Here is a 15,095-nt window from a genome sequence, read left to right as displayed (position 1 = left end):
GATCACATAAGAATAACGTAATAAACATAATACCTATTCTCTTTCTTTATATTTTAAAGAAAAAATCTAGTGAAACGTTACCTTTGTCGCGCTTGATGCGTCTGCAAATGGCACACATGCGACGCACGCAATGTTGCCTCTCGAGCTTCTGCTCCGTGTCCAAGGTAACCATGATTGATGGATATTTTTTAATAAATAAACTCTTTCTTCTTTCTGTCTTATACGTACGAATATATACTACGCGCGCACACGCGCGCGCGCGTGTGTGTGTTTATATTACTATGCGTTCGAAATTTCACTGATTAGTCTTCTGGTCATCGAGGCGCGATCGTTGGTTTGTGTTTCCTTCGACTTAGCACTGTCACAGACCGGAATCTTCGTACCAATAATTCCAACACTCGGCGAGCACTAAGTTTCACATATTATCACAACTGATCTGATTATCCACGGACACTGACTAGATAGAATCCTTTTGTCTCGGTAACGATGTCGCTGACGGAAATTCACATGGCTTCTCGTCACTATACTTGACGCTCCAATAGTTGGCGGTTCCTGTAAGCATCGACTTTGAAGATCGATTCTCCCGACGAGACGAGTCTCGTCGACGATCGACACTTTTTGTTCGAGTACTGCTGTTATTTCGAATATCACTGGGTATAAAAATGTTACACGGATTAAACTTGCAAATAATTTTCTTCGGTGATTTTAAGTTCGCAGTACTCGGCGGTCCGTAATCTGCTCTTTTCTTCGTCTTCGTCGTTGCCTCTACTGGAATGCTTGTTCCTCGATACTTTTACGAAGTGCGTGTGCACGCGGTTACATTTTTAAACGCCGGTCGCTTAATTAATCGTCAACATTTAAACAATCGGTCGTTGTGATATAACACTTTCTCTCGGCTTCCTCTTAATTGCAGCGCGACGTGGCGTTCGGTTTGAATTTCACGCGCGTTTTCTCTTCGCCCGTTGCGCGCACGTACACGAGAATTGATTTCACCTCTGTATCTCTGGTTATCCGCGCGCGACTGTCGCGTTTCGCGCGATCCTCTCGACTAAGCGGTTCGCTAATAACTACGCCTAATCGACGCGGTGATGACGAATCGCGTCGCGTAAGCTCGCTCACCGCGCGAACAATAAAATTGCGGTGGATCGAGTAGGCTCCGCCCATTAAACAGAAATTACTACCTATAATTTGATATGTGACAGCTACGGAATCAAAGTTAATCGACTGGGGACAGAAACGATTGAAAAATCGTTTTCCCAGTCGATGACATACCCTGACACGGCTTGTCACAGTCAACTACGAACGAGCAAAGAAAAACGAGGAGGATGAAAGAGCGAAATATCCGAGAGACGATTAGGAGAGACAGGCGTGGTAGCGTTTCGGTCCATCGAAATCTTTCCGTCTCATCCATCCCGTGAAGCGTCCTTGGCTCGCATTCTCAACCTCGCTACCACGGTCCAAGTGGTCACGGCTAATTAAGCTTAATTCAATTTAATTAATCCCCGATCTCTGGCCCTTGGTCTGCGCGCGGGCAATTAGCGGTGGGCAAGAATCAGCTGGCCTAATCGTCTCAAATTAATAGAGTTCAGGGTGGCAGCGACGCGAGGACGCTTCGTTTCTTCTTTTTCTTTTTGCCTCTGCTCTTGTTCGCTTGTCTTCTCGTTTTTTCATCTTTCTTTTTTCATCTGGTTTCTGGCTCGGGTCAGTTGGACGCGTGGGCGGCGTTTCGCCGCTGCACACCGCGAAATTACGGTGAATTATCGACGGGCCGGGAAACGGCTGGTTGGAGGCGCTTCGTGGAACTTTCGAAAACGTGAGAGATACGCTTGCCCGGCGGCTGCCTATTCAGAAAAATCATGGGGAGTGAAAGCAAGGTAAAAAATGTCGGCGCTCGCATGGAAAATCCTCGCGGTGCTTTCCTCGCGAATTACCATGTTTACGCGAAATTTTGGTCGAAAATCGATCTATCTTGAAAACGTTATATCGAAGAAGCTATCGTATAATTAAGTCGGTAATTTACGAGAACGATAAACGTTCCATTAAGATAAAATACGACTAGAACTTGCCACCTTGAAGTACCGCGTTTATAGTCACAGCTCGACGACAATCAATTATCCTATATGGAAAACGTAAACAGTCCCTACCTCGTAGATGCTCGTGTAAGACATTACGCGCTATTACCAACGAATCGATTTATCAGTCTCGCACATAATTAACACTTTATATTTCTTGAAACGTATCCAATGTCACTACGACATCTATGCGAACATAATATCAACTATAAAAGTAAATTGCGAATAAAAAGAAGGAAAGTTAATGCACTCTTTCCTGGTCGATTAACACCCGACGCGGTGTCCGGAGACATCGATGCCCGCAAAGCGATGCGCCACGCGGCGCGCAATCGCAGTATGCGTGCGGCAGTAGTGGCGGCGACGGCGAAGACGTGACAAAAGTTTCGCCACCGGACGTTGCTTTTCGTCGACAGGACTTAATAACCATCATCGGGAGAGTATTAAAACGCGGCGCGCACGGGAAGGCTGAAAGCGACAGTGAAAGTTGACAAAACACACTGGAACGTTCTCGACGTGCGTTCGCCGCGCACCCACGCACCGACGTTTAATTAACACCGAAATTATTGAAGCCTGAGCGCGATCACGCGGAGATACGAGCGGTCACGCGCACTAAATAAGCGCCCACGTAATCACGCGATTTTCTTCCCCTCTCCCCGATTATTATGTACATTTTTAATTATCCGAGAGCTTCGTCGTCGCCCACCAGAGTCGCATATTTTCGCGTTTACGTTCGATCGTTCGTCGTCTTTATGCGTATCCTACATCAAAGGTTTCGTAACTTTTCGCAATATCTATCGACGTGTTACGTTTACGTGTTTTGACGAATTTTGCGAGTCGCGTTATCACGATTTTAGAATTATCGCCAGTTGATTTGGAGTTCGTCGTCGCGTGCACCCACGAGGCGCTCGAATATTTTATCCCATTCGTATGTTAATAATTTCGAAAGTTTCCGATAACCTCTGGTTTATCTCATCGATTTCGTGTTCTACAGCACCGAAAACGACGATGTATTCGCTTCCTACACTAATTGATACGTAATATCAGCTTCTTGATGCCTTGTTTCCTCCAGACTCAGCCTATTATAGCAACAATTTCCCAACGTATACTTAGCACGATCCGATTCCACGTTTCTCCCAATTCGCAGCCGCAGCTCTACGGTCGCGTTAACGTTCCCTTAAGTATCAGTTTGCGCGTATTACCGCGGCCAGCGCGCTATTAACCAACATTATCGCGTTATCGCGGTCGATTACGCAATGCCAATCACTTCTACCAGATTACTGGTACCGTGGATCGAGCATGCGCCACGTGATTACCGTAATCACTGTTATAACCCCGGGATGGAGGATCGAGAACGGGACACTGGCGTATACGTTCGTTAACGCACGATCGCGACACGGCGAATCGTTTCGTCTCGATTTTCAACCTACTTATCACGATATTCAACCGGACATCGTTATTAACCGGCGGCTCGGCAATCCGATCCATTAATCCGCGACGCTTTTCTGCCGTTTACCTCGCCTCGTTTAATTAACCGTAGCCGGGTTAATAACGCAATTTGTTACTTTAATGACTTATCGAGTTACGACATTAACACACTGCACACTATTAGCGTTATAATCACCTCGAGGGCTAAGGTAGATTCTCGCGCAAAGAATCTTGTCTATCGACTCCTCCCCTTTCCGATATTCGTACGACTAAGGAAAATTAACGCAGATTGCATGATTTTAAGAATCTATATGTTCAGAATTATGCAAACGTGATGCGGATCTTTCAAGTATAAATAAAAAATCCTTGTTTAATCCGTTATAACGTTGTGATATAAAGTTGGATAACGTTAGAGCGATGGAACTCATAACCTGTATAATCAAGCAATTATAGAAACAAGGGTTTCATATAAAATGACGTAAGCGATAACGACGTCCGTTTAGAAATCAACATTATCGAGGCAGATCGCGCTCGAGCCTGATAAAAGCGGCTCGTCAGCCGAATTTCTCGAGAAAAAGTAAAGGGGGTTGCGAAAGAGAAATCGGACGGCGGACCCTCCTGATGCCGGAGAGGAATCGCTTGGCCCCTCCCACGAGGTTCCCTGGCGGCTGCCTCGGCCTCGACACGCATTTCCAAAGACTCTTTTCATCGTCACGGACCCATCAGCCCCCGAGTACCGTCGATTCTTATCTCATCGTGCCGATCTTCTCATGATCTTTCACTACGGCTCTCGCGTACGAATTTATTCTCGCGGCTCCTCGAAACGTTGTTGGACCGGTGCTGGATACGAAACGCTTCCAACGACCGTTCTCGATACCTCTCCGGTCGGACGCTATCGCTCGATTCCTATGCGACGTGCGTTTCGATCTTATCGGCCGACAACTGACAATCAAGGATTCACGATTTCACGAAAGTGGCCGAGTGAAACGCGCTGGTAACAACGACTCAATAAAGTCGCGTCGAAAACTCCGTGGAGTACGACGAATTTTCGGAATTCATAGGAAATTAAACTGAAGAACGTCGTTTGAAGATCGATCGCGGCTGAAGCACCTGTCCGAGAAAATCATCGCGAACGGTGAAAGCGAATCAGCTAAACCAAAATGCCCACTGTCTTCGACAACCAACACGAGTTTTCAACGAAACCGGATCCAGCTCATCGAGCGAATATTCCAGTCGTTGAAACACTGACAGGTCTCGCTACTTCGAGTACGTTTCCAAAGAGAAAAGAGTTACTTTATAAGCTGGGTACCGATACATTCTAGCAAACACTACCGGGACAGCTGAAGGCTCGACGTCGTTAAACGTTGGAGAAGTCGAGTGGAAGGCAAATCGTGACAAAAACTTAGTCCCATCGAGAGACATCGTTAACGATGTCCAGCCAATTAAACGAGCTGCCGCGAACGCGTAACTCCCGAAAGCCGGGCGGCAAAGGATTAAAAGCCCCCTGCCGGTGGACGAGGAAATCGGAAGGACGATCAGAAAGTTAAAACGGTGGTGGCGCGGCCGAGTCATAAGGACGGACGTGTTTGCGAAAAGAAGTAGATCGAATCCGATCACGATTCAATTAATATCCGACGCGGTGCGGCGGACCGCTGGTTGATTTAATTATCAGATTCTGGTTGACCGATAGGAATCGCTTCATTAAGGCCAGCGGTCCGCGGGGAAAGAATCGCCCGGAGAAGATGCATAAGCCACGTGTTCGATCTTCGTTCTCGCGGCCCTCCCCTCGTCATCGGTGCGTCCCTCGCGAGGTTATTTATCGAACTGCCTTCCGCCGCATCGGGATTCGCCGTGCCATAAATTTCTGTCCGACCACTCGTTAGCGGGACCGATTTATTCCCGAGATGATGCCCACGGACACGTTTTCAGACGTCCGGTTTGACGCTCGAAAATAGCCCGAACCAACAACGGAGACCGTTCCGTTTGGAAATCGCGTTCGAACCAAACAGAACTACAGATGCCTTCCAGTGGCAGTTGTACAGCGTGATGCTATCGAACCAGGCCGAAATATCGTTGTAAACATCGTCTGTTCGTTTCGACTATTCGATGAAACTCCACTCGACTCCCGTCGCGCAAAATCCACTTAATCTAACAGAACGTATGGACGAGCCTCTGTTTTATTGAAACACGTCAGGCGATAGATAGCAATAAAAGGTGGTGATAGGAACGGAGGTGTGAATACGAAGGTGGAACAACTCGAGACGGCAACAAACACACACTGGAGGTGGATTCGCACCGAGATACGGAAGTAGTAACGATCAGCAGCGAGTCCTGGGCGAACCCTTTCATTATCCGAGGGTCATTAGCCTGTCGTTAGGGAAGAACCGTGCGAATCATATGCGATTTCGACGGGACGTGACAGCTCGGCTGCCACGCTTCTACGTCGAACGTACGCGAGCTTTTAACCAGTTTACACGAGCCTCGTGGTCTTTAATACGCGTTTTTTACTGTGAAAGGTGAGGTCGTAAAAATGTTCGACCAGCTGTACGGACACTCGATGCTCGTTGTCTCGCGTCCGATTTTATCGTCACGTTTCACGGTCTTAATAGAGGTTTATCGGTGTTTCGAGTCTTGGTGATTTGTTGCGCGATTAACGGGAGAACACGATTTGGGAAAGAAACGACTGGAACGCGACACGATTTTTCCATCGACGCCTTGTCCATCAGCTGACGTACGTCACTGCGATATCTCCGCTCGAAACGTACGCGGCTATCGTATTATCAAATGATTTTACTCCTTCGCTTTCGCGTAAAAGCGTGCAAAGTACTTCTTCTCTCATTTGAGAAATCACTGCGATTAGGTGAGTCGAACACACTAGCACGATGCAACTCCTGCAGAGGCACAGACGACGCGGAAGAGCAGACTACCGACGAGATAACGACAGGATGCGCACCATTCAGTTTCGTCCGCGAAGAGCAGCCGGAGCGTCGGCGGTCGAGCATGTTAGACGAGGCCTCGTTGATCGAGGTGCGGGTGCGGCGGTGACAAGACAGGCGACTGGATCGACACGTTGACACACACCATCGACGCACAAGCCACAACTCCACTCTCGAGAAGAAGTCTCTTTCCGAGACATGAACGTCGGCCGATGTTCTCGGTCGACCTGGACGCGTACGTACTATATAGTAGGATTCACAAAAGAACCAGAAACACTCGTGATCCGCGGGAATCCGGTCAGCCAGTGCAACAAACTCTCTTCTGTTTTACTCGGTCACCCACGAAAATTCTTCCTCTTCTCGTCGGTGAAACCCTACGGGGTATCGCGGCACGGTAACACGCGCGGTCGCCGGGGTGACCGTGTTCGCGCACTATAAATACACACACCGAGGGTCGCTAGAACGCGCGATCGAGCGCGCACGTGGCGAAGAAACTCGCACAGGCGACACACAGCTTCCACAGCTTGACGCGGGTGGAACACTCGCGGCTGTCCAAGCAAAGAGGAAGAGTATCTTCCGGAGGAGGATGGCCGCGGGGGTGGGCTACGCGGCGAGATCGATCGACGGATCGCTGATCGATCGGTGAATCGATGCGGTGGCTGGTGTCGCGCGGTAGAGCGCGACGTGTCGCGGCACGACACGCGATAGAAATGGGGAAAAAGGGAGAGCGAGAGAAAGACGGGTGGCAAACGGACGGACAGAGAGGGACAAAAAGGAGAGAGAGAGGCGGAGAGAGGGAGGGAGAAAGCACGCGCTTCCTGGGAGAGAGTGCGATCTGCGCCCGGTCTCTCGGCTCGTCTCTGACTGGTGTTGTGTGCGCCGCTCACGAGAGAGCACAGCCCGTGCGCTGCGTGCTGCTACACGGCCTGGGGGCCACGTGACACGGTCCCCTGCAGGAGGTAGGACCGCTTCGTCGCTTAGCGTCTCTACCCCACCGTGCGTATATGCGTCGGCGCGCGTGTTTATGCGATTTGCGCGCCAGTGTGGAGCGCGCGTGTGGGCCGCATTACGACCGCTGGCCCGTGACACCGAGCCCACGGCGGAGGGAGAGGCCCTGCTCTCGCTCCGCGCTCGTGGAAACGCGAAACCTTCGCCGCGATTCACGCGTATTCCTCTGATTCGAGACCCGAACGAACCGCCAAAGCGTACAAAACAGGCACCACGGTGATGTTTCGTGATCGCGGATGGATCGCTTGCCTCTTTCTCGCCATCCGATGCGGCAACGAGCGACGTCGTGAAAATCTCGCATATCCGCATTCGATAGCTACGCTCTCGAAACGCCAAGAAAGAAGCTTCAAAGAGAAATCGAACGAAAGGGCAAGATTTCGTACGACGGAAAAGAGGGAGAAGAAGAGAGAGCCACTGTCGTGGCATCCCGTGCAGCGAGTGCAAAACGATGCAGAGGCGGGTCGAGGGGAATCGTTGAGAACTGCTCCGCGATACGGTGGTGGGGTTGCATGGGTCTGGTGGGAGGAGGGGGCAGCATCGAGTGGGAGGACTGGGCTCGCAGGCCCCGTTCCACGTTCCAACGGAGTGGGGGTGCAGTGTCTGTCCCTCTCTCTCTTGATCAGGGCCTCTTTCTCCGCTGTCGGACGGGGGGATCGCAAAGAATAGGGGTGGGGCGGCCTACGACCCCGCCAGGCGCGTGCCCCGAGTCAGCTCGTATGCTCTACCGCGCACGATTGATAACGAGCCGTGGCGTACCGCAGTGGTTTACTGCTGCGAATTTTTCGGCTGGCCGCCGAACGACCCCTAACTCATTTCTGCGTGGCGCTCGTTTGCTCGTTCGCTCGGTCTGGCCAGCGGCAACGATTCGGGCCCCGGTAGCGCCGCGCTCTCGAACCTTGACCGACTCGGGCCTCTCGGTCGCTTACGTAAAAACCAGAGCCGCCGTTTTGCACGAGGTCAGCCCGAATGGATCGTAAATTATCAAGATTTAGACGACGAGTATCCGTTGCAGCGTTGATCGTTCGGCCGACCGCCTTGCTGGTTATTTTTGCCAGAACGGCGGCGCACGATCCAAATTGTTTACGCTCTTCGAGTAGTTGGTACACGTTTTTCTTGTCTGCAGCAAACGACAGCAAACGAGACATCGCGCGCGAAACGAATCGATTTCATAGTAACGGTCTATTCATATTGCCAAGCCAGTTTATTTTCCGCTTGATGCGAACGCACGGTGCGCGACGAAATCTTACGTATCGCGCTCACAACGATGGTCGTCATAGAGACATTAGGTTCCGTCATCGCGATATGGCGAGTTTTCCTCCATAGGACGACGAGACAACGTCGAGACGAGTGCCGGCTCGAGAAAGATGACGGAACGAGGACTGCATCGCGACCGGTATTTATAGAAGACTGAAGAAGATCGTAAGCTAATGGTCATATAAATAGTGCATCACGCGCAGTCTCAACTTTTTAACCGGAAGGAAAACTCCTCGGGGCTGCTTTAAAAGCGGTTCGTAAAGGAGGATCATAAATCCAGGCCTTGTTCAATGTGCCGCGGTCGGGGCGAGTGTCGCGCAGAAACGATTATCCGCCGGTGAACACGAGCTGTAAAAAGTACACGAAAGCGAAGAGAACACGGCGCGTGATAGGATTACCCGATGAACTGGGGAGGGGCCCCGAAAAGCCCTCGAGGAAGTACGGACTTCCGCGAAACGCCGATGGAATCTTAAGCGATCATCTGTCCCGTTTGCATCTTTTAGACTTGTCACATGGTCTGTAACGTTGAAAGCCGCCTCCTTCTTATTTTTAAATACCCTTTACATGTAGTTACTCTAAACACTATCGCGTGATCATCGGCGTGATTAACGTAGCAGGGAAGTAACGAGGTCGAATTAATTTGTACACTTTATTTAAAAGATGGTCTGAACTTTGCGAGAGAAATTGCAAAGATAATCATCCGGCGTGATACGATGTATGTTCGGAATATCGGGGTCCGGATCGAACAGGATCGTCTGACCGGAAGTGATCGCCCACGCGACCGATTCACCCATGATAAGTTGGCGCCGGGGTGGGGACCCCAGATACGCGTGTTGGCGAACAAGCGTGGCGTGCTCGTCGCCGATCGGGTTCAGCTCGCCCACCGCTGTATGTTTTGTAAATCGAAAAGTCGATTTCGGAATTGCTCGCTACCGCCTACGTGGCCAGCATTTTCGGCGGTTACCGAAACAACGTCCGGCTTCGCCTACGTTTGGGGCTCAACGAGCAGAAGGGCGTCATCCGGACTTCTGAATCCTGATCTCATAACGCGCTTCGAAAACTAACTCCGAATAATGTTTTGATCTGTAACGAGTGTTCGCAAACATTCGTGGTATTTGAGGGCAAGATGATTAATCGACTGACGATATATGACGCGACGGATAATTTCTCTTCGCGTAGAAATTGTTAAATATTTACGTGAATAAATGTGAAAGTTTCGAGTATCGAGTCACACGACTACGACGTACCAGAAACGGATAAAAACAAAATCGTTAAAGAGACAAAGAAGGTTTATAAAACGTGTCAAGGGACTGTGAGTTTCGCACTGCCGAGTGGGAACAGGCGTGAAATCGAAAGAAGCCTCGCGGAATGGTAAGTCGACGACTGGATGTTATTGACAGTCGGTTTTTCGTCGCGGTGGATTATGAAAACAGGACTTAGGCAGCGACAGACGAGCATTCTCCTTGACAAATCATTCCGATTGCAACGTCGCCCTTCTTATCCGCTTATTACACAGGCCCAGACCGTGGGACTGACCGATGCAACGACACGGTTAGTGTCTAACGAGCCGCTGTGCCATCCACGTTCTCGTTTTGCTGTCCGATAATCCGGCCACGGATCGAATATTAAGCCCGACCTGTTGAAAATACGATGACACTTCGAGAACTGTGGCGCGACTCGAGCTCCAGGAACCCTTCGTCGGTGTCGAAGTCACGTTGGGTTTAACTAAATCTATCGGAGGTCAATAAATATATCATTCCGCCTTAACATACACCAGATTTAGCATCGATGCTCGTGACTTCCACGAAAACAAAGAAAAGAAAATCAAAGAAAAAGCAAAGGAATCTAAACAATTGTAATTACCGAGAAAACATGTAACCAAAGAAGTTGGTTAGACCGCTAATTAAAACAATGTAGAAGTTACGAAACTGCTGGAACGCAACAGTTCCCGCGAAAACCGCAACCGCTTCCACATGTTTAACGTATATAGCCAATTCGTCTCCGAAAGTATTTCACTTTGCATGATACGCATCATGTTAAACTGTACCAAAAGTAATTAGCTATTAACGAACGCCTAACACCAACCTCGCGAGAGAACCGAGAAATTATCTCTAAAGTCGGCTCCTCCCACTTGCCAGCACCGATCTAAAATCACTTGTTGACGTTAATTAGCTGCTTCGGGCTGCGTTCGACCGACAGTCGACGACCTTCCACCTAATTTATGAATAATAATCACATGCACTGGCGTGATGCTCGAGTTCCCGTCAGCAACGAGATGGAGGAGGAGTGGCGATCGGTTTTTGCACGATCGCCGCGTCCGCTCGAGGTCGTTCTATTAATTTTCTAACGCACTGCTAGAGACCGAGAGATCGCGGCGAATGCCGCCGCGTCGCTTCTTACTCCACGATCATTACCGCGTGTTGGGAATGTTAACGAATGTTTCGCACGAGGTTTTGCCCTGTGACTGGTCGCAATTTTCGCCGCTCGTTTCCACCGGCCTAACGGGGATGTCGGATCAACGATCGAGATCCACGTCCGGTTGCGCTTTATGAGCGATTTCAATGAGCTCGGAGAAGATTTTCCAAAGGCTTAATTGGCCTTTATCGATGCCGCTACTTTTTCTCCTTCGGGATATTTCTCGGTTGGCGAACTCGGATAATCGTCGATAACGCTCCACCAATTATCCGTGATTCTTAATGATAAATTGAAATTTTATACGCGGGTAATAGATACTCGAAGATAAATTTAGCTGCTGCGAGATTTTGTAAATAATAGTGTTTACGAACGACGAATGAGATTGAAGAGGCTCTGTAAAAGCATAGGACTTTGCACAGATTTCCTACATTCGTAAATTCCTCGTTTGGAACTTGTAACGAAACAATCATCGTCTACAGCCATTAGATGCTTATCTTCGATCGGCAACGGCATAAACAACTGTTAGAACCAGACCGAATTCGATCAGAGCGTGTTGCACAGTACCAGCAATTATCTGCAATTTGTATTACCATTCGCGTAATTTGTTGATATCTTTAACGCGCCTGCACGTCATAATGGTACTGGCAGCGACAATAACGCGGTGACGGGACGATTAATTGCGTTTAATTCGCTCGCTCCGGATTTTCAAGAAATTCGCCGCGACCGCAAAGGTGAACGTCTGGAATATTTCCGACGATTTCAGCCAATAATTCAACAACCATTTGAAAGGCAGCGGAAAAAGCGTTTGCACGGTGAGCGCGTTACCGCGCAGTGGATATTTTTCTTTTCGCCTGAGCCCCATTTTTAAATCAACTACCACGATATACGTAACTTATTACACCAACTAAAACGCAATTTAAGCGAATTTATTATATAAGTAGGAAACGTGGAATTAACCTTCTTTAGACAGATTGCGAAATTCAATTTCTTTCCTTCGAATTTTCGTTTTTGTCGAAGGAAGTTTCGAACATTCGACTCCATGAACCATTGTGCAACGAAGTGAGGATATTCATAAGTATCTTAGAATTTTTTTAAATCTTTCGAAAACGTGGTACGGTAAAAAGTGTAAACGACTCGGTTTAAGAACTGTTAATACCCAAATTGTCGTTATTTGATGAATAAGTCACTGAGGAAAAAGCGTGTTTCGAGGACGCGAAGGTTCGAGTAAAAATTTCTCACGGGATACGGCCGAAAATTTTCTCAACGAGCACTTGACCGATTTTTCAGAGGTAGGTTTCCGTATTGCGATAAGCATCAGGCGGCAGCGGTCTCGCGTAGATCGTCTGAAGTGGCCTGTAAACAGACCCACCTGAACTAGTTGATCGTGGGTGCTGCACGGATACGCGACAAGAATGCGAAGAGGCCCGGTTCGAGAGATTTAACTGAAAAAGCATCGAGCTACCGTATATCAATATTCATGGTGGTTCTTCAACGGTACCCGGTGTTTCACGCGTTCAAGAGATTCTATCTACACATGGGAAAGATGGAAAGCGTCCGAAAGCAATTTGTCAGTGGTTAACTAGGTTCGAAAAAACAAACGAGTTTTATCTCCAAACTCGCGTGCATGAGTCAATGTTGTTGAGTCAACGGGAGTGGCGTGGAAGAGGCAAGTTGTCTTTGAGCAGACAAAGAGTGAAAATTTGGCCGAGACGAAGTTCTCGAAGTTGGAAGATTTACTCGGTCCTGGCGCGTTAATTTATGTTTTCTTGTGCTCTCGAGGCAGGACGTTAAACACTGCCGTTTAGAGTCTCCACGGTGAAATTAAGAGCGGCGCGAAAGGATCGTAAAATAATTTTCGGGCGACGGGCTTCGGCGGAGGGAAGACGCGGAGGATCGGAGATTGGTTGCGCAACCGACGCGAAATCACAGCCAATATCGTTCGGTCGGAAAGAAGAGACTCGAACGAGAAGAAACGAGACGAGCAGCTTCGGCTGGACCGATCGGAGAACGCAGCGAGCGTACAGCGGCACCACTTAAAATTCCTCGATGATAAAATTGTATTTATCGGCAATATATTTCGGCGTTCAATGCGGTGGACGAACGCTCGCGCGTTCGCAGAGAGAGCAACAGTAGTGTGCAATAAAAGCTGTCGCATAAAACCGATGCGTCTTCAATAAAGCCCGTCGCGTCGATCCGACTTTCCTTTCTTCTCACCCTGCCTCTCCGCCCTTCTGCTCGTCTCCTCGTAGCTTCTTCTGTTTATTGGGCAATTAGAGTTTTGCCGGGTTGCGCGCTCGTCGCGTGACATTATAACACTTTCCGCGGCCGTGCGCCGACCAACACATTTCAAAGAGTTGTTACGACATAAAGCGGCGCGCGCGCTGCGTTACGCAGGCCAATTACGCCCACGCGGTCCACTGGCGCGCATTATGAAGTTCTTTATTATCGAAAGAGAATACTTTCCGCGACAATGCTCGGTCTTGGGTCTTTGAGATCGCCCGAGGCCGATCGGCAGTTCATAAATTCGTCGGCTTAAGCAGAGAACCACTCGCACCACCCCGAGCTGCCTAAGGGCATTTAAAATGCGCCACCGCGTTATTATCGAAGCATCGGCTTCCAACTAATTACGCTCTTCGTCGAAGAAAATTACGCGTCGTTGTTGAATTAAAATTTCATTGGACGATCATAGGCAGACAAACCGGGGGATGGACAGAGGCGAGTAACGCGCGACACATTGAAAGACACGAACCTTGATTTATCGTATGTAACGAGAGAAATTTATACAAATTGCGGCCGCCACCGTCGCGGGACTAATTTAATTCGTGACGAAATAAATTTCACGGACTGCTGGCCGGCGCCAGTGCCGTTTATTTCGCGATAACATTTGCCTTATGGTGTTTCGTTCGCGTGGCGACATTGGCGAGGGCGCGAGAGAAAAACTAGCCAAGGGCGCGGTATCTCGAGCAGAAAGAAAGAGGGGAGAAGAAAAGGCGAAACAAAGTGGAAAGTTTGGGTTGCACAACTGGACGAAGGCAGGTTTAGAGGAAGGAAATCACGCATAGATCGCGTAGATGGCGACCCACATACGGTATGAAAGAATGTTTGGCTTTACATTTTGGCTAGGCTAACAATAGATCTCCTCGACGCTGCGTTTACGCGCTTCAGCCTCGCATAGCTCGCTTCAAGCCTTGTTCACACTGGGCTATCAAAGGAACACTGTGACCCAGTTGTCGACCAAGACGGAGGAAAGAACTTTACAATGCCTGCATTTAAACCGGCGAGAGAACCGATCTTATTCGCTCTTGAGAGATTTATAGAAAAAAGCCGAAACGATTAGAACCGACTAGTCATATAAATGAAATACAAATGAAAGATGAAACGTCACCGTAATCCTCTTGTTTTCCGGACGAAATAGTTGCTTAGATCTATATAGAAACAGCGATTAGATTTATTTAGCAAACAACCGCGCGAGTTAACGTTCGAGTTGGACGAAAATTCGCTGGTGCGATGAAAAAGACGACTGTATCCGTTTGGCAAGCGACGCGACGAGCTAATAAAGTAAATTGCCCGTGAGGGAATTTGTGTAAGTTATGTCATTATGCGACACGGTCATTTAATTTACAGCATACTATACGTGACCACTGATCTAACTTCCAAATAATTCGTTCGTAGGCCGGTCATCGAGTTTCCCTGTTCAGGGAAACTACGAGAAAACGAAGTCGAAAGGTATCACCGTGTAGCTTTCTCCCGATTGATCGTAATCCCAGAGAACAACGAACGAACGTCGAAGGAAATCTCGACAAGCATGCGGAAACGCACGAGCCAGCGCTCGTATACTAGCTAACAGATCGTCCATTCATATTGCGCACGGTGGCGTGCCAAAAATTCGTTCAGCGGCCGATAAAGGCCGGTTGCGTGGTCGTCGAGCTGAAATGCCACGCGCTCTGAATAAAATTGCCTCCTCGATATGTGAATCGATGCCGCT

At 48.9% G+C, this 15,095-nt stretch overlaps 1 protein-coding gene across 6 annotated transcripts in view; it reads right to left on the bottom strand.

Moving 5' to 3' along the window:
* Positions 1-15,095, bottom strand: part of LOC100649623 (myocardin-related transcription factor B) — a 237,475-nt gene that overhangs the window by 31,603 nt on the left and 190,777 nt on the right. The window contains exons 1-2 of one of the 6 annotated variants that reach the window (XM_048407598.1): positions 6,451-7,604; positions 82-552 (exon numbers count right to left, since the gene is read on the bottom strand). The exons of the other annotated variants lie outside the window; for them this stretch is intronic. Coding sequence (XP_048263555.1) covers positions 82-172 — 91 coding nt within the window. The 5' untranslated portion in view covers positions 173-552; positions 6,451-7,604. Of the gene's footprint in view, positions 1-81; positions 553-6,450; positions 7,605-15,095 lie in introns of those variants that run through there. 6 annotated transcript variants of the gene reach the window in all.

The sequence above is a fragment of the Bombus terrestris genome, chromosome 7 (genome assembly GCF_910591885.1).
Source record: "Bombus terrestris chromosome 7, iyBomTerr1.2, whole genome shotgun sequence".
Lineage (NCBI taxonomy): Eukaryota > Metazoa > Arthropoda > Insecta > Hymenoptera > Apidae > Bombus > Bombus terrestris.
This window is presented reverse-complemented; position numbering and strand designations above follow the sequence as displayed.